A 23,138-nucleotide genomic window follows, 5' to 3' on the forward strand; every position below is an offset into this window, starting at 1 on the left:
AGATTTCCTGCTCCAATTCTTGGTCCATTCGATGCTTGGACAATATGATCATTTGAATACTTCCAGCCAAGAATCGATCTAGGAAATCGTTTTTATTACCGCGGTTGTCGAAAACCATCTTAAAGAGGTCATCCGAGACGTCCAAGTATAGTGTTGATGATAGATACAGTCCCTTTGGGCCAATGCCGGAGTGTGTAGGTCCCTATCATTAGCCAGATAGCCCCGCGGGTTTCTCAGTTTCAGAAGAGACAAATCAATCAATGCGTCCACTAGATGCAAGAAGAGCTTCCGCGTTATTAAGAAACAACACAATCACCCTCAGGGTTAATAAGAAATTTCTTTTATTCTCTGTATCAAACAGAAGTAATACACGATCATCGATATAGAATCGTATCTCTCGTAAATCGATTTTTGTCTTCCAGCCGGTCTAGGTCCAACCCGGTCTGTCCATGGTCTCCCGCATCTAGCAATACCCGGGAAAGGAAAATGGGAATGTCGTCAAGAAAATAATATAAATGTGAAGAAAAAGAAATCATTGTGTACCTAGAGGAGAGGGTTTTGTAAGCAAAGTGAAGAGAAAATCATTAGTAGGGGAGGTCCGGCTTGTTCAATCTTATAACCGAAAGGCGTATCTCTTAGTAATATCGAAAAGCATCCAGTGAAATTCGTTTACGCAGTGGGAATCATTCGCGAAAGCAGCGTGTGTCGCATCAGGAAAGGGTACATTAACAGTCGTGGGTCACGTACTCTCATAACATCCCCATCCCTCACCGGGATGTCCAGTCTCTCCATCTCCTTCAGTGGGCCGTCCGGAAAGGATATTGACAACCTCTTGAAGGTTGATCCAGAACTCAGTCTTGGGTCGACGGCGCTTCCAGTCGGTTTCAGTAGCCTCAAGGCCGTTAGGACCACCCATGGGGGAGATGATCACCTCAGAGCCCTTCACACCGATAACACCCGCCGAGAGCTCATCAGCAGCAATCTCATCGCGTGACTTTCCAGCGAATGACTCAAAGTGCTGCATGCACTTGATAGCCATACGAAGAGCACGCACACGATCCATAGGAGAGGGGTTACCACCTTGCTGGAAGTGTCCGGGAACCGCAGCGCGAGATTCGAAGCGACCCTTGGCCTCTTCAGCGATCATGTCGGCGACGAACTGCGTGGTATAGGTCTTGGAGGCGCACTCATTGCGCAGGATGATCTTTCCTGCGCGATTGGCGCCCTTGTCATGGGAGAAGTTATGACGAAGGAATGTAATGTCCCGCAAGAGCATCTTGAGGTCGATACCCTCCTCAGGGATGTAGGAGGCAACGGCTCCAACTGCGAGACCTGCGGTAGTGGCGACGTAGCCGGACTGGCCACCCTGTGTCTCCACGACAAATACACGGCGACGGGTGGAGGACGCAGACTGTCTGATAGTATCACAGAAGGTGACAAGGGTGTTCAGACAAGTGTCGCTGCCCAGGGAATATTCCGTACCGGGAACGTTGTTGGAGATGGTGGCGGGCAACACCATAATGGGGATCTTAAACACAGGGTACTGCTCACGGGCCTGGCGCAACTGGCTAGCGGCAGTGAAAGCCTCGAAACCACCGATGATGAAGAGAGCGTCAAACTTGTACTTTTCGAAGCAGCTGGCGGTAGTCTCCATATTCTCCGCCGGCAGGCCACGGTTGGTTCCAATTTCCGAACCACCCACATTAACCCAGTTGTCTGACTCGAGCCACTGAACTTCGCGGACCGAGCTGATAGGCTTGTCCGCATGGTGTCGGCATAGACCAGGGAAACCGTTGTGAATAGCAAGGGGGGTATGTCCTCTCGTCAAACAGTAGGCGACGGCAGCACGGGTTGCTGGGTTCATACCACCAGCCGGGGCACCGACGTGGATAATAGCAATGCGCATTTTCTGCTGCCTGTTAGCATTGTTCATATGATACCGGGCGCTGGCATGTTCAACATACCTTGTCGTCGGGAAGCATCATCCTAGGGTGGTCCGGGGTCGCGGTGTTGATGTAGGCATGGTGGTACTCTCGGAATTCGGCGTCGCGCAGGTCCATGGCCTTCGAGAACTCCTTCGACTCGATGAGTGCACTAACTTTCTTTGTTAATTTGACGGCCTCCATGAGAGGAGTCCTCTCGATCTTGTTCTCTCTGATTGTAATTACAGGAGATGGCGACGTCGGAGTGGTGTCTAGAACGGCCTTGACAGCCTCCACACCCTGGAGCGTTGAGAGCCATCGGTCATAAGCGCAGGCGGGGCCTCCTCTCTGAGTGTGACCAAGAATAGTGACACGGGTATCAAGACCAAGCCTCTTGCTGAGAATGTCCTTGATGTGATCGGAGCTGATTTTGTTCAGATGCAGGTCCTGCGCTCCTTCGGCCACGATCACGATTGTTCGTCTCTTTCCTCGCTCTTTGCGGTTCTATAACGCCCTGTCAGTGGCCGCTAGGAGTGGGTGAATGTGACTAGACAAGACTATCTACTCACCTTGGTAATCGTCGCGCACATGTCATCCTCCCAGCCATCGTGTGGAGGCATCTCAGGAATGAAGACCCAATCCGCACCCGTACTGATGGCCGCCATCAATGCCAGCCAACCGCAGTGTCTACCCATAACCTCGATCACGAAACCGCGCTGGTGCGATGAAGCAGTGTCGAAGATATCGTCGACTGCGTCGACGATCCGTGTCAGAGATGAGTAGCAGCCGATGGTGGCATCTGTGGAGGACATGTCGTTGTCAATAGATCCCACTAGTCCAACAATGTTTAGAACCTGGTAGGGTTTGATCTGAGCGTCCGTCAATTCGCCCTTGTCGACCAATTCGCGAAGCAGGCCCGGCCATTCTGATCTGAAAACATCTGCGCCGGTCAAACTGCCGTCACCACCACAGACAACCAGTGCGTCAATGCCACGGAGGACCATGTTCTTAGCCGCCTGGAGACGGCCTGGACGTTCCCGGAAGCTGGCACTACGGGCAGAACCGATCAGAGTACCTCCTCGCGAGAGCCAGCCACGGACATCCTCCCAGTGCATCTGGCGGATCAAGCTACCACCCTGCACAAGACCCTCGTATCCTTCATGGACGGCGTAGGCCTCGCAGCCACAGTGGATAGCCATCCGGACGACGGCGCGAACAGCACCGTTCATACCCGGTGCATCTCCTCCAGAAGTGAGCACACCAATGCGGCGTCTCTTGGGAGGCTCCACGGGAGCATGCGAGGTGGCCATCTCGATAACAGTCCCGTGAAGGTAGGTTTTCAACAAGTCAATGCCGTGTCAATGGAAGACAGAAGGCAAAATTGATCGAATAACAACAGCAGCAGCAGTGTCTCTCAGACTCCGTGCCTGGAAACTGAATCAATGGCAAATGAAGCAAATGGTTGTTGGATAGCGGGGGATTGAAGCTCTTGTGTGGTGGGGGGTTCCGGTGAGAAAAAGCGGCGGAACGGGAGGATAACGTCACTAAATACTGTGCCTAACGGTGAATCGCAGTATGACGCAGTGTCTCCATCGAAGTTGATCTTGAGAGTTAATTATGTTTGTTTTTGTTTTTGTTTTTTTTAGCTTGAGACGGTGTGATGAGCAGAGCAGAGCAGAGCAAGAGGATGGAGTGAGGTTAATAAGAGACGCTGGCTAAGTACGTAGGTACCTTCTCTCGCTCATGCTTTTCGTCGCCGAATTGGATGCTCGACGTCACCGCCCCTGCTGATTCCGGTTTAGCGCGGGGTTCTCTCGTCTCCTATCATGTGATCCGTCACGCTGTCCTGTCGCGCCTCTCCCGTTACTAAGAATACATCTTCTTGAATTCTACTTAGATCATCAGTTAACTGGCATAGTCAGCGTCTTTCTTTCTATCGAGTAGCATTATTGCTCTTTGATAATTGAAGACATGAGAATAACCAAGCAAACGATGAGCCCCACCCGAAGCCAGCGTAGCGTCACGGACGACCGTGCTGCATCGGACCCCCCGATCGATATCATACGTCTCCAGCAAGAATAGGCAAAGACAACACTCGATGGTACTCTAATCCTGGCATCTTCACCCGGATATGGCATTCTCGTCTTTGGACCGTTGGACAGTCTCCCCATGGATGCAGGGCCACGGTCAGCATGAAACCGCTTTTTTCGTTACTTAGTTGCGGTCGTCTACAAAGGCTGGGCTTCTGCATCCCGGCGGGTTACGAAGCATTTGTTCCTGGATGCGACGAGTGATCGAATCGATCGATCGATCAGACAAGGCCCCTCAACCTGGAGGGAACCAATTGATTGATCGACCTGCCTCCTAGATAGTAGTTGTTGAAGTCATCGTTGGAAAATCGGATAATCGGGCCGTCTGCACCCGATCAATGTAGTTGCGAGCATGGCCTGATCCATGCAGCAGATGATCGAGACAATATCCCGCTAGTTTTCGATTCTAGAAGAAAATTCGACACGGTCGTGCAATAATCTACGGAACGAGAAGTATGGTGTCCCACGCGCCCTCGTCTTAGCCCGCAATCAATGGTTGCGGGATGAGATGCCCATGGTAGGCGCTCCAGCGTTTCCCTGTTATTGTTACAATCAGAGTGTCATGATTATTACATTCTCATCGGTACATTACTACCTGTGCTTGACTCAATATAAGAACATGCATTTATATATATATATATATTCAGTCATGATAGGTCCAGTTCAAGAAATATATATTGGTCTTTTCACCTATGACATTTGAGTTCATAGTAAGACCATGTTTTCCATAGAACAGAATATCAATCATAATCTCATGATTAATATCACCATGGCTCATCCTCCAGCTCAACGAGTAGTGTAGCCACCGTTGGCAAAGAGGGTCTGGCCTGTGATCCAGGAGCCCTCCGTACAGAGGAACCGAACCAGAGGGGCGATATCACTCGTCTGTGTCAACCGGCCTCCCATTCCGTTCGCCTTGTGGAACTCGACAGCTTCGGGGGATTCCTGCGGATAGAAGAATGCTGGAGGGAATAACAAGTTAGGTATTCGTTCATTGACTGAGTTGTAGCCTAATAGTGCATCGGAGACTTACGAGTATCCATGGGTCCAGGAGCGACTGCATTGACGCTGATCTGGCGTCCTTGAAGCTCCTTCGCAACTCCGCGACTGACAATATCGGCTGCGGCTTTGCTTCCAGCGTAGGAGGTGTAGTAACCAGTGAATGCACCCAGCAGGGCAGTGACGATGGTGATAATCTTTCCCCCATCAGAGACGTGCTTTGCTCCGTCTTTGAGGATGAAGAACGCGGTTTTGGAGTTGATCCTTCACCCACAGCATTAGCGGTCCATTGTTTCTTTTGTTCAACTAATTAAGAACGACTACCACGTACGCGAACATCGAGTCATATTCCTCTTCACTGATCTCCGTGATGGGTTTCTTCAACACCTTGCCGATCGTGTTGATGACAATGTTGATCTTGCCAAAATCGCCCAGGACCTCTTGGAAGAGTTTGTCCACAGCCGCAGCCTTGGTCAAGTCGCCCTGGTAAAACGCGACCTTGACATTCGGATACTTCTGCTTCAGCTCCCCTTCGATCTTGGTCGCATCTGCTTTGGATGACACGGAGTGGTAATGAAGCGCAAGGTGGGCACCAACACTGGCCAGCTGGAATGCAATGTCTGCCCCCAGGTTCTTCACTCCACCGGTGATGAGAGCTACCTGTCCAGCAAGAGCCATCTTGAAGGGTTTGCGACGGAATATATTTCGATTCAACGATAAAGGCGTGTTATAGACAATAGACGTAGAAAGCCTGGGGAGGATGACAAGAACATGATACCGTATCTTTTATAGGGGCCTTCTCAGATATCCCTAGGAATCGAATTGCTCTGTTCGATTCAGCTGCTGTAGTAGTTCATCCAGCATAAAGGTTCCGATGCGTTTTCCTAATCGGGGTATGTGGGGAAAACAAAAAGACATGCTAATTCGCTGTTCATGAGGAGATGCGATGCAATTTAGGCCTCTGTGGCTGGCGTGCGCACCACTTTTAATGCGGTGGATCTGTGTTTTAGTCTACCCCGAAAACCTTATCTTCCCGATCCTGCGCGATTCCGTGTTCGAGGCGGATAGTGTTGCCAACAATGATATTTTCAGCTTCCAATGTAATTGCACTTTGTGATCTCATGCATGAAGTGGTTTGTCATTGGGTGTGACCGATTCTATATTGTAGCGCCCAGAAAGTATGAGTGCATGACTCGTTCAGTGACGAGATTTCACCGTAGCTTATCGTCTGACAGTCCGCAAACGGATGAATCGAGCTGTCCGTGAGAAGCATGGTGACCATATGGGAAGCAAATAGTACCATGCTTGAGAATACAGTCCATAGTCATCGTAAATCGTGACACGTTAAGTCGCTCCAAGGAAATGTCCCGGATTAGGTCCAGGTAATGGTTCTCCGAGGACAAAAGTATCGTTGGGAAAGTAGAGTGACGCTCCATTCAGAAAAGCCGAATTCCGATCAATCCAGATGCAAATGCGACGAAGGAGGCCATCCAAACCCAGCGAGGCCAACCCACCCCTGAGATCAACCATTTTCACGAGACCCGTCATATGCGTGTTATAGGTGTCTAAGCTACCAAACATAGCTTCGTAACTGGCCATCTTGGCCACTGCACCGATCACGGCATCGGTCAATGCCCTCTCGGGTTCACGCAAGGCTTCATTGATCGTGCGGATAGCCTCACATCTGAGCTGCAAAAGATCCGTCTTCATGTCACAGCCACTATATAGAGACGCATAATTCGAAGCTGCGATTAGAAGTATCACCAAGAAGGGAGCCGGCTCCGTCATCACTAGAGGGAACCATCTGGTCCTCAGGAGGCCAGAGTTACCAGGCTGATCGAGCTCAGGGATATCAACAGCCATGCTAATCAGATCTAGTTGGTGTGAGCGTTGATGTCCACTTCTAGCTATCAATCACACATAGAAGAAGAAGATCTAGATAAAGCTAGAACAACTTACAGTGATCCACGATAGCTGGCATGAAAGGCCTCCAAGCAACGGGATAGGAGCGGAAAGGATCAACGCGCCCGCCACCCAGGATCCTGGGTATGGGCAGTGTTGAAGATGATGAACTAGAGCCTTGCCAATCTTCACCGTCAATGCCAGTCTTTCGGTTTCCATCCAGAAAGGAACAATCTAGTTCGATACGCAGTGGCAGAAACTCCTCTCGTCTCTTCTTAGATCGGACCGGTGCGGACTCCGAGCCTCTGTCCTCAAAATGCTTTCTCCATTGGTACCGGGCGACGTGTGACCGCACCGCGAGCCGTTTGGACGCCCCTTTGGCATCATTGGGGTTTGCAATGTTTATAAAAGTAGGAGCAGGATGATCGATGGGCATGTCCTGTGCTGATCATACATTCCACATTGACTGCTGCGTGAGCGACGTAATAGGTAGGGGATTAGGTTTGGTGTGCGCGATCCCTCGATAAGACTCGATCAAATACATGCCAAGGATTACAGCCGCGCCACAAGACATTCATGCTGCAGCGAGCATGCATGGGAGAGGGACGGGGAAAACTGGCGCAAACCGGACGTTAGTGTTGGAGCGGCGCGTACGCCCGTTCCCATCAAAGTCACGTGAGTCGAAACAGTGTTCGATCGATTCACAAATGCAACGCTCGATCCATGATCAATCAGACAAGAGTAGCAGCATAGGATCAGATCAATATTAATACGTCAATGTTAATAACCACTGCTTACTTTAGCCTACATCAGGTACAAACTGTTCAGTAGCCCCCAGGTGCATCCAAATACATGTGAATATGGCAACACCAACAACATACGCTGTAAGATCTACAGCAGCAGGCGATGTGGTCCCTAGATCAATTATTTCTGCCTGTACTGGTTGTGCATATAATGTTGAGGGGATGGGCGCAGACTGCATTGCTGCCAATTGACTGGTGAGTTCCGGCACCTTGTACTCCGGAAGAGGAGTTGTCGGAAACGCAGGACAACCAGAGACACTACAATTCTCACAGATAATCTGGAAGGTATTGAAAATGATATGGACTTGCTTTCTGGACGTCCAACGCCACTTCGGCTCTTGAATTCTTTGGATATTCAACCATAGCAACAGGACATCTCCAGAACCAACGCAACCTCAGCGCCGTACAAACTTTTGCCAGAGGAAACAATCGTGATGCCGTTCGTTCGGACCGATCCTCCCATGTTCTCATAGAGTTCATATTTCCCAGATTTTCCGCAGGCAAGTCATTATGGTGGATCTTATCCCCAGCGCAAAAACAGGCTCGTAATTCGAGATATCGTCCTTCTCAGTTTTCGCCCCCTTTCCATTGCTTCGGCCACTCTATCTGAGACGGCGGGCCTCACGCTCGGATTCTAGCAGGCACAGGATGTCATCCTGGCGGACTGTTCGAAGAAGTTAGCCGATCCCGCTTCCCTTCTACTCTTGGGAAGATAAATGACTCCATACCGGGTCCCTTGACGTTACGGATGATGGAACGGCTCTGGTCGTCCATGAACTCGACGCGGACCTGGGTGACACCACCACGAGAGCCTGTTTTTTGCCGAAATAAGTTAATTCATGGACCATCCAAACGATTCCCTAGCGAGTGTATCTGATCAACATACCGGTACGGCCGAGGACACGGGTCACCTTGACGAGCTTGACGGGGGCTTTGGCGGACTCCATTGCTGCGACTGTTGCGACGTTGAGACTGGGATTGTAGTGGAAGGTCGGGCGCAGAAAGTGCGGAGATTCTTCTGATTTTCCACGAAAATCCAATTGTGTGCGGAAAGTCTCGCCCGGCTGTCGGATAGAGGGATATTCCGTTCCGCCTCCCGCAGCGTTGGCGAGATTGATTAGTCATCCAGGGCTCGGCGGACTTGGTTAAGGAACCAGTTATTTTTGGAAGGCGGTAGGGCGCGTGGCTTCTCACGTGACGTGACATCTGCCGCGGCCCGACAGCTTGATCTATCAACTATTGGAGTCTCACACACGATTGCAGGTCCTGCTCGCAGGTCAGTCAATCAAGATTTCGGATTTGAGAACAATACTCTTCGTTTTGTTTCTTAAAGGATCGAGCGAGGGTTCCTGAAACGGGTTATAGGCCCTTACCAACATGTCCAGCTCCTTCACCCTACCCCTCCGGCCTACGGTCGAGAAAGGCGCTCGAGAAGATGCTTTACCCATACGGATTGCTCAGATCAATGCGCAGCGCGGATCATTTCGCAACGTCACGGAAGAGAGCCTAAAAGCCGAGATCGAAGCGCAAAAGAATGGTGTGGAACGAAAAGAAGATGACAGCAAAGAATCGGACGTGGATGCAACCGAACGCATAGACCTGTTGTACAAGCGCCGCGCCGATATCACCCAATTCGCGCTGTAAATAGCCTCCATACGATTCTTGGCTCTGTATATCTTCTCGCTAACTTTTTATGTGTAGCCAGGCGCACATGGAATCCATGTTCGCTCTTGACTTTATATCCTTGCTGCTTTCGAAACACACTCCCCGCCAGGCGGAACTTTCTATGTCTCCGCACCTCAAACAAGTGGCACCCACTGGTTCATTGAGTACGGACATCATCACGTCTCCGGAGAAGTCGGAATCGGCAAAACGGGACAGGAAGGCAGTATCGCGTGGTTGGAAGCTTGAAAGCTTCAATGCGGCGGCAAACAAGCTACTGAAATCAGCAACTAGGTTGGAGGAAGAGGTGGCCGCGGAGACAAAATACTGGGGAGAGGTGCTCACGATCAAGGACAAAGGATGGAAAGTCTGCAGGCTTCCAAGGGAAAGACAAGCCCTGGGTGTGCAGTACGGTTTCTTGGAAGGTATGGTTTTCGGCGCCCATCTGCCGACCGGATGATGTTAACGTCTATTTTGCAGCTACACCAACCTTTAGAGATCGGGGGCTAGCATCTTTGCGCCGTGCTGAAAACGGGAGTCTGATCCTAGACAAGGGATTAGTGCCGTCGAAGGCAAGAGCTGTTCGTGTACAGATAAAACGAGATGGCCGTACAACTGGATGCTCCAAGATGCCTACAGGCCCTTCTAATGGCGAGTGTTCAATAGAAGACCGGATTCTGCAGGCTCGCGATACGCTCTTTGAGGAAGAATTGTTCCACGAACTTAGTCGCGAGGCGCGAATCATGGCTAGCCAGGGTGTTATGACTGGGCAGAATCTCATACAGTTTCAGGCGTCCGAGGGTCAAGATGTGATTCTTGAGCTAGTTGATATCAATGAGACCTGGGACGACAGGCCTTCGGAGGGCCACGTGCCCGAGGATGACACCCTCTCGGATGGTATCGCTCATTCGATACGTATTCTGCTTTCTTATGCACATCGCCAGAACCTGCGTCGGAGGAGACAGATCCCGCCCCCATTGACTCCGAAGAAGCGATCAACCCCAGAATATCAGCTTCTACGGCCAATTGCTGGTTATCTCCAGCATAGTTCACATGTCCGTTCGCTAGGGGCATTCTTGAAAGACGTCTACCGAGTCCTTCAATCAGCCGGAGTGGACTGCAGCTACACTGCGACGCCTTTCTCTTCTGTGAATCTCTCCAGGGATAGCGGCTCATCTCATACAGTTGAGAGGATCACCAAAGAGTTTCTATCGCCATTTGAATCCAGCTTTTCAGGAACTCTCGCAACGCCTGCGAGCTCCTTCAATATAAAAGTCCGTACCCACATGGCCCCTCCATCCTTGGGGACTGACTATGAAATCTCCATTAACCTCCCGAGTGTTCCCGACATACAACCACCGGCTAGACTGGGCCTCAAGGATGAAGTTGAGGCTCTTATTACTCACCTGATCACGCTTGATTTGGTGAACGTCATACCCTCGTTGTCACCTCGATCAAAGCCTTCCAGTGCTGAGCACATTTCGTCGGACAACGCTAAGGATGTAAAACACTGCTTACTTGGCAGCCCACATTCCCACACCACGGAGAATTACGTGCTTTTTACCCAGCCACAGGTAGAAGCAAGAAGCTGGCTCTTAAGCTTTCTTCAAAAGAATTAACTCTTCAATCGAGCTGGCTATCTGGCTTGCAGATATCTGGAGATGAACTGCCGCCTGATCAGACTTCGTATACCTGGAAGCCAGATGAAGACCTCATGGGCGCTCCGGGGAACATACTGACCCTGAAGGAAGCCGTTGAAGCGGTCTCACGAGAAGGGCTAACGGCACCGGAGTCTTAAATGGTGTTTTCCTATTTGCTTCGTCATACGAAGCATGGTTATTACTTGCGACGCCTATGAGAATAGTTCTATAACTCATTAATGTAAAAAAGTAAAAAAGCTGCTCAATGCAGTTACTCAATTGTCTCAAGCTCCCAGTAGGATGAGATTCAGCACGCGATAAATGCTTTCTCGTAAGATAATCTCGCCGCATCCATCACGGCTCCCCATTGTTTCCCGCCTCTTATTCTCTCTTCAACTGGCTTAAAAATTTCACCAAGAAAGTGAGTCACGATATCATGTGACCCACAACAACGAATGGGCTTGTGGTTTAGTGGTATAATACCCCCTTAGCATGGGGGTGGTCCGGGGTTCGATTCCCCGCGAGTCCATCTTTTTGCAACCCGTTGTGGCTCGTCGTTTTTCGAAACCCTTCTTTTTTTTGCCTTGCGGTATATATCAGTGGGCGTGCAGACCCAGACGCGGTGGGACGAAGCCAGGAAAGTGTCGCCGAGAAAGAATAAAATAATAGTTAAAACATGCGATAAGTGAGTAAAACAAGTCTTGTGATGACTCGGACTATAGAGCCTGAAAGAAAATAGAGTAATGAAAGCAAAGATTTCAGAGACGATGAAAGGACCCAAGAAGGGAGGCTTCCTCATCGATGGGAATGCATTTCCGATGTTCGATGCGGAACCTAACGATGCGAGAGACGTCAACCCCAGCTGTCATGCATTAATGCGCATTCCTATTGTGCCTATTATGCCCGAGGGATTTCCATCCAGAATTCAGCTTAGGAGTCTCTCGTGGTCCAGACGGAGAACGATTATGACGCTCCCGCAAATGTGACGACTGGATGGGCCGCAGAACGAAAGTGTGATGGCATTATCGGAAAGTCGATGTACGTCTATTTCTTCTTGTAAGCCTCTTCTTCCTCCAGCTCTGCCATCTCGTCGAGCAACTGGACGGTCTCTGATGGATTCGCGATCCAGGCCGTTGTACATGCCAGCCTCGCCTATATACATGTTAGCATGACCGAGTCCTTCGTCCTTATTAAGGCTTTATGATGGAATCAAGCAAGAGATTTTGAGCAATAGGATGAGAGTGGGAGCTTACCTTGAAGTCATTGGAACCAGCAGACAGAAACTGGTCACCGATATGCAGTGTCTTGGAACGTTCAATGCCGCCAAAATAACGCTGGCATACGCGAACACCCCACGATTTATCGCCGATGTCGACAAAGACATCGTTCCCGCCTAGACATCTGCCGTCAGATCCATCAATGAATGATTCGAGATTCCAGGGCCACTAACCGTTGAAGGCACAAAATGGCAGCCTTGAGCCAACGGGCGACCTATCCACAGTGCTTTGGACGACGAGCACCGTTTCTTCCAGCTGCTCCCGGTGCATCTTATGACCCGCGAGAGGGTATACACCAACTGCTCGTTCTTTGCGTAGTACAGCAGCAGGTAAATGCAAGTTGCTCACGCACTGGCGCAGCGCTGCTTCCGCAATGTCAAGAAGCTCTGTAATATCCTCATCCCGCCACGATCTCATCTCGTCCAGTAGCCATTCGCTTTGCGGAACATAAGTCATAAGGTCGGGTGACGATCGGTCGAATTTGAACAGGAAGTTGCTCTCGCCGCCTAGTACGATCAGACCATTCCTCTGGGCCTCTGTCATCACAAGATCTTGATGAACGGCATCGAGTAAGCCTTTCAGACGCCCGTAGTATTTCGACGGTTCAGTATATCCTGCTGCGGTCACAATGCCCACCTTCTTTCCCTGCCGTAGAAGACGGATTATGCGATGTACAACTGGGTTGTCGTCGGTAATGGAAGCACCATCGTCGTAGAGAGTCACATCCCCATCGAATGTGACCAGATCGATGGCGCTACCGCGAATCAAGCCCATTAACTGGGCGGTATTAAGGGTGAGGCGGATATCATTGAATGAAGGGGACACAAAGCGCCGCCTGCTAATGAATCGACGTTTGTCCTGGTAGTTGAAGGCATCTTCAAGCAGGAGGGGAGTAAAGAAAGTCCCGACTGAGGGAACAAGCAGCTTCAACTTGGACTTGCCCTCCGTCCCTGCATGTTGATGCGCGACTAAGTAGTTTGTCAGACTCTTCGAATAAGCCGTTAATGTATGGGTGGTAGGTCATTTACTATGGTCATTGATAAGGTTTTCGACATCGCGCATGATTTCTGCATAGCGCTTATGGGTGTCCGCGGCCACCGCTAGCAGCTTAACGCTATGTTCCTGATAAACCGCTGTGGGTTGCGAGTGCAGCACAAACGGGACCGCAAGTAGACCCTACACTCGCATTAGAAAAGAATGCACGATGTACAATCCATGCTGGAAGATGTATCAGTTAGATTAGGCAGAATACGCACCTTGATCCACTCGATCTACGCCGCCCACTGTTAGCATATATCCCCATCGTAATCATGGAAGCCCCCCATCTGGTTTTGGCTCCAATTGTAAAAGTTGGAATATCTCACCAGCTGGTCACGACGATGTGACTGTCATGTAACACACATATCAGTCTCGTTGATGTTGAGTGCGTTTGGAGCTCTACAGGCGATTCTGGAGGCGACCCGAATGACGCAGCAATACACAAGGGGAATCATACCTTGAGAGCATCTGCAGCAAGTCAGCAACCGGTATATTGAAGATAGCCAAGCCTCCAGGGTCCTCACACTCGACACGATAACGGGTAGTCATGATTGCTGATGCCTAAAGATCAGGGTTTGGAAGATCCGGATGGAGTTGACGATGCATCGGAATGACCCCAGTTCCCCAGGCCTAAAGTTAAGTTACGGTATGTGCCCGAGCTCAGCTTCCTAGCTTGGACTTTAGTTTCCTTTAGGCAAGGCCGCATTGTTCAGCGAGAGGGGCAAATCCGTCTGCATTAGACCGCCAGTTCTAGCCAGAATAATAATAATAATTCAAACGGTTGATCAACCATCCCAAAGATCCAGGCAATTTTGTTCTCGGCCGCAGAAACTGTCACAACGCGGGTTACAAGACCAGATCAAGACATTTGTGTGCAACAACCCCAGCTGATCTCGTGTCGCAAGACGTGCTTTTTGATGTTCATAAGGAGGAGCATACTTAACCTCGATGACCTGATGGCTGCTCTGTAAGGGATGTCCCTAGGTGCTAGGCGGGATAAGCGATAACAGAAGTCATCGCTGTTGCGCTGTAAATAGTGCTGACTATAGTGCTGACTATGCTGAAATTCGAATTAATTACTATGATAGTAACCGCAGCGGAGAATTTTGCGGCAGCCATATCTTCAGAGAATGATCTGTCTGGTAAGGTTGCCTTTGTTCAACAACCGAGATTCGTTCAATATTGTTCCATGCAGAGATAAACGCATCGCATCTCCACCGCCACGTCCTGTTCAGCTAAACCCAAATCTGACCCCGAAACCACTAGGTTCTTGTGTTTTCTGTCCATTCAGCTGTTGAGAATGGACGGTATCAACCATTCTGGGTAAGCGCTGTAGCTCATCTCGGACCATCTAGACCGGTGAAGGACATCAAGGCATCCCGCGCACGAGAAGCAGGCAACAATACCAACGACGCCAAAATATCCATGAGACCCAGGCAGACACGTTAATCATCCATCATCGGTAGTTATCATGGTACCATTGGGTTGATTTGTACTTCATCCACCAAGCCTCGATCCAGGATCACCAATCGCAGCCACATCTCGTACAACGTATAGAGTGACTCATTATCTTCCTCCCGAAGCCAATGCAACATATCCACATGGGATATATGCGATTAGATACCAGCAAAAGCCACTGAACCTTCGCAGAACCTGGCTGTTCAGTTGTTCCATTCAGCGCTATTTTCTAATTGCTCATTTCGGCACCATCTTTTGTTGTGCCGACGAGAAAGAGTCACTTGCGTCACAAGCAAGCTTACCAGGAACTGTCTACAATGACGATCATAATGTCTATAAGAAGTATAACACAATTATCGTCTAGTTCCCCCTTTCTCTCATCAAACTTACTCCAGCACTTACCTGGCATCCGCTCCATTGCAACTTATAGAACCCTTCAGAAAGCAGTTGTGTTCACTCACATTCGATAATACAAACTGTGAACAAACAGTACGGCCAGCCCAAAAAAGCAGCTGTTTCTTCGGGAAATATTTTCCAAAATGGACCCAAGTGCTCATGCCGGAGAATATAACTGCTGCCCAGATGTCGAACCCCCACCTGCCTATTCTCCGCCGTCCTTGACGGACGGCTCCTGGGAGCATTTTCCCGATGGCCATAACGATGGAGACGTTAAGTCCACAGCAGATCATTCATCTCTTCTCGAGAAAGAACCTCTCATCAGGCCAGCGGAGTCAGGAGAGCCTGGTTTTGCCACAGAGTCTGCTTTGCGGAGAGGATTACAAGTCCCCACGAAATCGCGCCACATCACGTCGGGCTTCGAATATCCCACAGTACTAGCTCGTTATGACATCCCAGAAGTCGACTGGGCTCGTTTCACTGGCGAAATCACCAACACAGCCGCCATGTCTCGCCGCCAATGGACCACGGCTATTGGAAGAGGTCTTGGGACATTTGCTGTCGGCGGATTACTGATCGGATTTATGGGAGCTGTCCCTGCCGTGGTGGTGGCCAAGAAGGTGCGTGAGCATCGCGAACAACAGAATCTGGCACAAGCCATGTCGCCTGGCAGTACTTCTTCCCTGCCACGGAAGATCGAGCTCTGGAATGAATCCTACTTCAAGCCACGTGGGATCATAATCCGAGTTGATCTCCCATTCGAAGACATGGCGGACATCGACTTCATGGACGTCAGCACAAGCGAAGACTATAAAGAACAGTATCAGTCCCGACGGCCATCTCTAGACGAGAGCACTGGCCTGTCGCACGCACGAACGAACAGCTACGACGAAGGTACTGCCCGAGCCAAAGCTTCTCGTAGAGGCCGAATTGTCATCATCCCTCTCGATGCAAGGATGGATTCGACGTCGCGCTCTCCTTCCACAATGAGCTTGCAAGAACAAGATGATCACCTAGATCAGGGTGGTGGGCGGGGAGCGCGGCATCAGGGGTTATCGTCACCGGCAGAGTATGGGAGGGCTAGGAAGACCAGCCGTTACGCGTCGGAACCGTTACCGTAGAATTCATATTATGGTCGTGGTATTATTTTTCTTCTGTGTCTTTATTTCCATATGCGATCATCTTGTTGGTTAGCATAGCCGGTTCCAACTAAACGTATGTAATAGGTTAGATTCTTAGGTAAAATCTCCTGAATATAAAAAAATCGCTAGTATGAAGAGAGAGTGGTCTGCTGAGTGAGGCAAAGAGCAATAGATCTTAGAAATTGATTACGTCGAAAGCATACTTGTTCGCTAGAATAATGAATAAAATCAACACTTTTGCTGCAACTAAAATACTCTAAAAATATGCGGAGATGGAAGCTCAGGAACGGTGCGTGGTGTCATCGGTGGCCCGTGCTTTCTCCAGAGTCGATGCTGCAGCTGCTTCATGTGCTGCCGCCTGCACATCGAAACTCACACCCAAACAACGCCGGCTGCAAAGACCTCATCATCTAGAATAGTGGATATGCATCTTTAATGATCGATTGGAATCCGATAGGATGGTGTCCTTCTGGCCCTGGAAGGTAAGCTCCCTGTGCCACACGTTCGCATCAGCAGAGATCTGACAATGTCGCGCGTGTTCTTGTTAGGGCGAGGATAACTCCCCAGCGTCTTTCGAGAAGGCTCTGTCGACATTATCTACAAAGATTACAGAGACCACCGTCCGGTTAGATCTCTACCGGCAGCGGTCCCGTCGGTTCAAGGCCCTCTGGACTCTCTACACAATATTTGCCTACCTCCTCTACTCGATCATCCTCGCTCTAGTTCTAGGATACCAGAATTGGGGCCCAATTGAATATGGAGCCGTTGCAGGTGGCCCAATCGCGTCAGTCTATACTCAGTTTCCGTGAGCGTATGCCCAGCTTGCTGATGGTTGCAGTATCTACGCAGTTAGAGCGGTCGCGGGCAAGCTCTTCGAATACCAGATCTCGAAGGCACAGCGTCACCTGGACAGCCTTAACGCCCAGCGAGAAGCGACAATCGAGAAGCTTAAGGTCGCGACGAAATATAACTCCACCCAGCAGCTCCTGGAGAAGTATGGCGGCGAGTCACCTAAGCCTACTCCCCCTCAAGGCGGAGAGCACCTGAAACAGAGAGAGCCGGGTAATAAACAGGAAGCGCCGAGACAAGGTGGTAGAACGGGGTTGCCTCCACCCCCGACGGCGAATATAAGACGGCCTCAAGAGAGGCAGCAACTGCCTGCAATTCCCGTTAGTCCTCCACAGGACGCCGGTCCCAGTCCGCTGCCGCCATCCTTCGCAGAAATGCAGGATTTCCCAAGACCTCCGCCATCCGTAGATGAGCCAGGCTTTGCTCCCAACGCTTTTCCAGCCTCTGCGCAGTACCACGAGAATCCACGGTGGTATGACCGACTCATGGATGTCCTTCTTGGAGAAGACGAAACACTCCCGAAGAACAGATTGGCGTTGATATGCAGCAACTGCAGACTGGTCAATGGCCAGGCGCCTCCGGGCGTAAAAAGTCTCGAGGAAGTAGGGAAATGGAGATGTGGAGGCTGTGGTGCCTGGAATGGGGAGGAGAGTGAGGCGGAAAAGATGCTTGCGGATATGAGGAGACAACCTCAGACCGCGGACGGAGCATGGGAGCGTGTGTCAAAAGGCGAAGAGGACCTCTCATCGAATGGAGACGTGACAGATGAAGGAGTTATTGTTGCAGCTAGTGAAGGCTCGAGGCTCTCCGACGTAGAGCAAGAAGACGCTGGGGAGGATGACGAACAGCCTTCAGAGGAAGAGCAGAAGCAGACAACCAGGTCTAAGCGTGGACGTCCGAAGGGGAGTAAGGGGAGTAGACGGAGTGCATGAGCTTTGTTTTTCCACTTCTTGCATGTCTTATTCTTACTCGTTTTCAATTCGACTCTCTTTGGATATCAGCGAACAGTCGTGCCATAGTACTCTGTGTGTAATAATTTCTTGAGCCCTGTACCGTATTTTGCTATCCACCTGTAGATAATAAATTACTTGATTGCTTTAAAGCCCCGGATACGGGCTATCCTTTATTTATGAAAACAGGACCTATGCTTACCCGACTTGTTAGAACGGAGGAAATCTATAATTTGTATGTTCCTTAGACATCACCCTATACGATCTATCTGCACGTTTTTTTCTCTCTCGTAGTTACATAATTTCGAGCGTCATGGGATATCAATACGAATCCGCATACTGCCTCATTTAACATGATCTTGGGATACCGAAAAGACGACGTACTCAACCCCAGTGGGACGACGACGATAAACATCACGCTATAGACCGTCCCGCCTCGACGCCATCAATCAACAACTCCTGATGTTTTTCTCTTGCTATTGCGCCCTAGCGCTCGGAAGTAGACTTGTGGCTTTTCACCAGCGTCTAGTAGCTGCGACCAAACATGGTCCACGACTTGGCGAACCGTCCGCACTCCGGGTTCAGACACTTGGTCTCGTTGGCGATGATAATGTCGGGCTGGTTCAAACAAACGGAAGAGTTAGTGATCTGTTTCACTTATACTACGACACTGTTAAGAGGACATGCAAATACGTACCTGGTCGAAAGGAATGCAGAGACTCTTCATACCCATGGTGGGCTGCTTCTGGCCATCGGGGCCAGGCTCTTGCTCATCGCTCTTGGTCAAGTCCTTGATGCGCTCTTCACAGCTAGGCTCCTCGCAGAAAGGAATAAGCACGACGTTGCGCGAATCCAAGGCCGGGACGACCTTCTCCCACTCTCTCAAGACCAAGCGGTGAGACTTGAAGGACTCATCCGCCTTGTTGTACATGTCTTTCTGGATAGTCTCCAGGAGCTCAGGGACTTGCGTAGCCAGGTCAGCGATGGGGATCGTGCCCTTCGCTCCGGTATCGCGGCGAGCATAACTGACGACCGATTGGGCAGCATCCTTGGGACCGAACTCGAGACGAAGGGGAACACCCTTCAACTCCCAGTCGGCGAACTTGTAACCAGGGGAGCTATCAGGAAAGATAATGTCAGCAAATGAAGTGAGAAATGGTGGGCTTATGAAGAGGACAAGGGAAGCTCTCGTCTCTTTCGTGGTCAATTCGATCGGCTACTGCCTCAAAAGTCGAATGGAAACTTGGCATAAAAGGCAAATAAGACGTGGGAGAATGTTACTCACTAGTTGTCACGAGTATCGACGTCGGCGCGGACCTTGGCCTTCTTCAACGTGGCCTTAAGTTCGTCCAGCTGGGTCAAGAGCTTGGTGCGCTCTTCAGGGGTCGTCTTAGCGGTCAGGCCGACAGGGATCAGGATCGCCTGGAGTTTAGAGATGCGAGGAGGGATAACGAGACCCTTGTCGTCACCGTGCAGCATGACCATGACTCCGATGGCACGGGTGGATAGACCCCTGTTTAATATCCGAACAATCAGTAAGATAGTCTTGGTTGCATCTCATACATAGTCTTGGTTGCATCTCATACAGACATAAATATCGATGGCTAAGAAGCTCTTGACATTCGTCTCATGAAAGGGAGAAGTAGAACATACCAGGAGTTCTGCCAGACGTGGATCTTATCTTGCTTCTTCTCTGGATCCTCAACAGAAATGTCGAACATCTTACTGAAGTTTTGCCCAAGTGCGCTGAACTCTGTCGTTAGCTGCGTTGTTGCCCGGGCCATAAGATCAAGGATTATAGGGATTCGTACTGGGATGTAGCACCCTGGATTCCGCGTCCGTTGGCGGGGATGTAAGACTCGCAAGTTGAGGTCCAGAGAGCACCGGCAAACTTCTCGTTTTCGGTCTTCCTACGCAGTCGGCGGTGTTAGTAAAAGCTCAACATATTGTCATAACAATTTGTACACCAGAAGTGGCGGCAACGTTCAGGGATGAAGGCGCCTCTATTAATGAACAGCAGATAGCAGTCAAGGGTATATAGTACGTACTTTCCGCGCACGACGGGAACTGCAAGCAATTCCTATAGGGAATTAGTAAAAGCCGGTCTAACCGAGATAAAGCATTCTTACGTTGTACACCGCGGCATAGAGGTCTAGGATCTCCAGCACTTCCTTGGCGGCGAGCTCTTCAGTAAGGTGGGCGCTGGTCATATTGTCAGCAATGGGTTTGGAAGAAGAATTGAATCACATACGTGTGTCCTTCCTGCCAAAGGAACTCTCTCGTTCTGATAAATGGAGTCGTCTGCTTGGCCTCCCAACGGACCTGTCGAGTTGCGCGTACCATATCAGTCTCATAGGAACATACATACGGTGCCAGGGACCACTTACGACATTGTTCCATTGGTTCAGTCGGAAGGGCAGATCACGGTGAGACCGGATCCACTTTCTGTAGTAAGGATACCTAGCAATCGTATTAGCAATAAGGCTTGGGGACGCGGGAGCGGTGACCGTACATGACTGCCTCGGAGGTAGGGCGAACAGCAACTGGGACCTTCACAATCCATGGCGTCAGTCGACTGCCTATTAATAGGAATTTCTGGGGAATCGAGCGGCTTTACCTCCAGGTCCTTGTCACCACTTTGTAACGTTAGCCCTGTTGTCTGACCCTAATGAAGTCCTAACGGACGTTATGGTCACTTACGCCTTAGTCACCCAGGCAAGCTCAGGGGCGAAACCCTCCACATGCTCCCTATCCCACAATATATTAGAAACTCCTCCTTCATGTGCTTTGTGTACCAGTAGACCCCGTGGGGTCGCGAAGGTCCCGATATCGCGAATACATACTTCTCCTGTATCGGAAGTTAGTCTTTGTACCAACGGAGTCCGGGGCCAAAAGTGAAGGCTGCTAATAATATTTCCCAGGTTTGGCCTGGAGCTCTTGAAGAAGAGATCACTAACCTTTTCCAGCGACCTGGAAGACAGGAACATAGGGAAATTGGTTTCCTCAATGCCCATATCCTCGATCTTCTCCTGGAAAAATTTGCGGATGGCATTCCAGATATACATAGCAGGCGCTACCCATCTCCAGTGTTAATACAATAGTCGGCGTCTAGGAAGAAAAGGTGGATATCTCACGTCTGAGGATGTAAAATCCAGAGATCTATTGCATGTCCACAGTCAGAGAAGATCACAACAGAAATTAGAGGCGAAGCGCAAATATCTCTCTTACCTCAGAGTAGTATTCAACCAGCTCCGCCTTAAGGACCAGTTCCTGGTACCAGAGGGGGAAGTTCTCAGCTTTCGAGACCGTGATACCGATAATCTCCTTCGAGTCATTGGCCTTCTTGGCTCCCACAACGGGAAGTGTCTTCGCAGCCTTTTCCGCTTTCGCAGCGGCCATCTTGGCCTGCTTCTCCGCCTTCTTCAGCGCATTCTTGGATTGTGCCTGTGCCTCTTCCATCGTGGCTGTTGTTCTCGTCGTTGCGCGTGTGAAACAGTGAGAGAGAGACAGAGCGGGGAGACAACAGCGGGGTCTCCGACAATTTTACGCGGTTGTGCACGGGCCACTTTGGTGGTTGCGCAAAAGGATTTGGACTTTTGTAAAATGATCTTTGTTGATAAGGCTCAATGAGATGAGTTATGCACTATTATGATTAACTAACTAGATAGCCTTGATTGTTATTATGATCTACACATTGTTAAATCTGTTCACTGACGCGAAAATCGAACCCCTGCGTGTATCTCCCTCCTTGTCACGCTTTTCTCTCGGCATATCAGTGGCTTCATTGAGGGAACTATTGCCCCACCACCTAGGAACTGAAGACCACAGGTAGACTAATACTAATCTGAAGTCAGCCCTACAATCTCCCAATGATTTCAAGAAAATCCTGCTATAGGGTGCGACGAGGTTCCTGGCATTTTGTCTATACTACTCCGTCGATCTCCAGTCTCCACTCCTCATTGTTAGAGAAGAAACAGTGAAGGAGGTAGTTGAACACATAATCCTCGACATTAGCTATCTTTTGCCAGCTAACCAGTTAACAAGCATATGGTTGTATGATTAATGAGCAAATATATCACGGTTGGCATGTATAGTCCACTTTCAACTCGTCGTTCAATAAATTCATTTTCGGTTTAGCATGGACGGCTAGGCTCAAAACCTTATCGGGAATAGTGTATCCTAAAGATGTGCTTTTCAGATCGAATTTATTTGCTTCTAGATCTATACGTTCGGAATAAGAGGATTTTTTTGTGTCAATATGCAACACCTATGTCCCGGGCTGTTTGGGCGTTGGCATCAATCATTGTGTTAGGATCTGAGACCACGCAAAGCAAGATACATAAAAAAAAGCATTTGATACGGGAATATGATCTTGATTGCTTGAACAACTAGAGGATACCGAGATATACCGAATATTTATGCTCCACGACTTCATCCTGATTGATTACTGCCTGGAACACTGCCTCCGCCACTATATCTGCGCATTTCCTACTTCCGGCGTGTCTGCTGTGATTTTATACAGGTGGAAATAGGTAGCTTGATGTTTCTTGTTATACACCCTTTATATAGGATAGTAGTGGCATTTTGCAGCTCACCTCCAATAAAGCAGTTGGACGCCGACACATTGTATATGTATGGGTAGTCGGAGAAAGAAAGCTTCAATAAACCCTATCCTGAGCCTTTCAAATAGAGAGTGTCATATAACTCCATTGCTTGAAAGCGAGTTATATAGCTCAAATCTATGCAAACCCAATAAGATTTCTAGAAATGGTACTACCTCAAAAACAAGTCCATTACGGGACTGGCCATCCTATATCGTCGCCGTAGCGGTACGAGGAATGCCGCTCATCTCTGAGACTCTGGGTGTGAATAATTCTAGTGCGAACACAACTGGCTTATCAGGACCTCTCAATAGGTCCGAATCTCATCTTGTCAAACAATAGGATCATTCACTTCGGACGGTTTACCCCCGAAAACGAAGCCCGGCCACGTTTATATAAGCCCGATCGT

At 49.7% G+C, this 23,138-nt stretch overlaps 9 protein-coding genes and 1 non-coding gene across 10 annotated transcripts; 4 read left to right on the forward strand and 6 right to left on the reverse strand.

The window, feature by feature from the left end:
* Nucleotides 1–739: 739 nt before the first annotated feature.
* On the reverse strand, nucleotides 740–3,232 carry C8Q69DRAFT_408363 (pyrophosphate-dependent phosphofructo-1-kinase; the record flags this gene model as incomplete). Its single annotated transcript, XM_028628190.1, has 3 exons — nucleotides 740–1,909; nucleotides 1,965–2,426; nucleotides 2,492–3,232. The coding sequence occupies 3 exons, from the start codon at nucleotides 3,230–3,232 to the stop codon at nucleotides 740–742; spliced, it is 2,373 nt and encodes a 790-aa protein (XP_028481893.1).
* Nucleotides 3,233–4,573: 1,341 nt separating this feature from the next.
* C8Q69DRAFT_530902 (hypothetical protein) lies at nucleotides 4,574–5,689 on the reverse strand (the record flags this gene model as incomplete). Its single annotated transcript, XM_028633742.1, has 3 exons — nucleotides 4,574–4,974; nucleotides 5,046–5,275; nucleotides 5,343–5,689. 3 exons carry the CDS (start codon nucleotides 5,687–5,689, stop codon nucleotides 4,799–4,801), a joined length of 753 nt encoding a protein of 250 aa, XP_028481894.1. The 3' UTR covers nucleotides 4,574–4,798.
* A 552-nt stretch (nucleotides 5,690–6,241) lies between these two features.
* On the reverse strand, nucleotides 6,242–7,654 carry C8Q69DRAFT_107472 (hypothetical protein). The gene is made up of 2 exons (XM_028625085.1): nucleotides 6,971–7,654; nucleotides 6,242–6,885 (listed from the first exon to the last, which is right to left on the reverse strand). The coding sequence occupies exons 1-2, from the start codon at nucleotides 7,347–7,349 to the stop codon at nucleotides 6,356–6,358; spliced, it is 909 nt and encodes a 302-aa protein (XP_028481895.1). The 5' UTR covers nucleotides 7,350–7,654; the 3' UTR covers nucleotides 6,242–6,355.
* Nucleotides 7,655–8,318: 664 nt separating this feature from the next.
* C8Q69DRAFT_408124 (40S ribosomal protein S28) lies at nucleotides 8,319–8,663 on the reverse strand (the record flags this gene model as incomplete). The annotated part of the gene is made up of 3 exons (XM_028628183.1): nucleotides 8,319–8,380; nucleotides 8,445–8,528; nucleotides 8,603–8,663. 3 exons carry the CDS (start codon nucleotides 8,661–8,663, stop codon nucleotides 8,319–8,321), a joined length of 207 nt encoding a protein of 68 aa, XP_028481896.1.
* Nucleotides 8,664–8,976: 313 nt separating this feature from the next.
* On the forward strand, nucleotides 8,977–11,044 carry C8Q69DRAFT_108071 (mediator of RNA polymerase II transcription subunit 17). Its single transcript, XM_028625091.1, has 3 exons — nucleotides 8,977–9,356; nucleotides 9,418–9,803; nucleotides 9,859–11,044. The coding sequence occupies exons 1-3, from the start codon at nucleotides 9,094–9,096 to the stop codon at nucleotides 10,995–10,997; spliced, it is 1,788 nt and encodes a 595-aa protein (XP_028481897.1). The 5' UTR covers nucleotides 8,977–9,093; the 3' UTR covers nucleotides 10,998–11,044.
* Nucleotides 11,045–11,475: 431 nt separating this feature from the next.
* C8Q69DRAFT_t135 lies at nucleotides 11,476–11,547 on the forward strand. The gene has a single exon. It is a non-coding gene; the product is annotated as a tRNA-Ala (tRNA).
* A 392-nt stretch (nucleotides 11,548–11,939) lies between these two features.
* Nucleotides 11,940–14,172, reverse strand: C8Q69DRAFT_108027 (putative IMP-specific 5'-nucleotidase). Its single transcript, XM_028625090.1, has 8 exons — nucleotides 13,858–14,172; nucleotides 13,791–13,801; nucleotides 13,660–13,680; nucleotides 13,552–13,566; nucleotides 13,324–13,471; nucleotides 12,469–13,263; nucleotides 12,272–12,411; nucleotides 11,940–12,170 (listed from the first exon to the last, which is right to left on the reverse strand). The coding sequence occupies exons 1-8, from the start codon at nucleotides 13,880–13,882 to the stop codon at nucleotides 12,063–12,065; spliced, it is 1,263 nt and encodes a 420-aa protein (XP_028481898.1). The 5' UTR covers nucleotides 13,883–14,172; the 3' UTR covers nucleotides 11,940–12,062.
* An 808-nt stretch (nucleotides 14,173–14,980) lies between these two features.
* C8Q69DRAFT_108016 (hypothetical protein) lies at nucleotides 14,981–16,381 on the forward strand. Its single transcript, XM_028625089.1, has one exon. It carries the CDS (start codon nucleotides 15,331–15,333, stop codon nucleotides 16,306–16,308), a length of 978 nt encoding a protein of 325 aa, XP_028481899.1. The 5' UTR covers nucleotides 14,981–15,330; the 3' UTR covers nucleotides 16,309–16,381.
* Nucleotides 16,382–16,787: 406 nt separating this feature from the next.
* Nucleotides 16,788–18,110, forward strand: C8Q69DRAFT_447930 (hypothetical protein; the record flags this gene model as incomplete). The annotated part of the gene is made up of 3 exons (XM_028629249.1): nucleotides 16,788–16,811; nucleotides 16,878–17,113; nucleotides 17,168–18,110. The coding sequence occupies 3 exons, from the start codon at nucleotides 16,788–16,790 to the stop codon at nucleotides 18,108–18,110; spliced, it is 1,203 nt and encodes a 400-aa protein (XP_028481900.1).
* A 195-nt stretch (nucleotides 18,111–18,305) lies between these two features.
* C8Q69DRAFT_108210 (hypothetical protein) lies at nucleotides 18,306–21,698 on the reverse strand. The gene is made up of 16 exons (XM_028625092.1): nucleotides 21,357–21,698; nucleotides 21,263–21,287; nucleotides 21,086–21,201; nucleotides 20,972–20,976; nucleotides 20,829–20,876; nucleotides 20,746–20,764; nucleotides 20,641–20,678; nucleotides 20,516–20,588; nucleotides 20,380–20,450; nucleotides 20,258–20,330; nucleotides 20,177–20,208; nucleotides 19,940–20,038; nucleotides 19,782–19,874; nucleotides 19,414–19,641; nucleotides 18,826–19,246; nucleotides 18,306–18,746 (listed from the first exon to the last, which is right to left on the reverse strand). The coding sequence occupies exons 1-16, from the start codon at nucleotides 21,585–21,587 to the stop codon at nucleotides 18,654–18,656; spliced, it is 1,665 nt and encodes a 554-aa protein (XP_028481901.1). The 5' UTR covers nucleotides 21,588–21,698; the 3' UTR covers nucleotides 18,306–18,653.
* Nucleotides 21,699–23,138: the final 1,440 nt, after the last annotated feature.

This window comes from Paecilomyces variotii (genome assembly GCF_004022145.1).
Source record: "Paecilomyces variotii strain CBS 101075 chromosome Unknown C8Q69scaffold_14, whole genome shotgun sequence".
Lineage (NCBI taxonomy): Eukaryota > Fungi > Ascomycota > Eurotiomycetes > Eurotiales > Thermoascaceae > Paecilomyces > Paecilomyces variotii.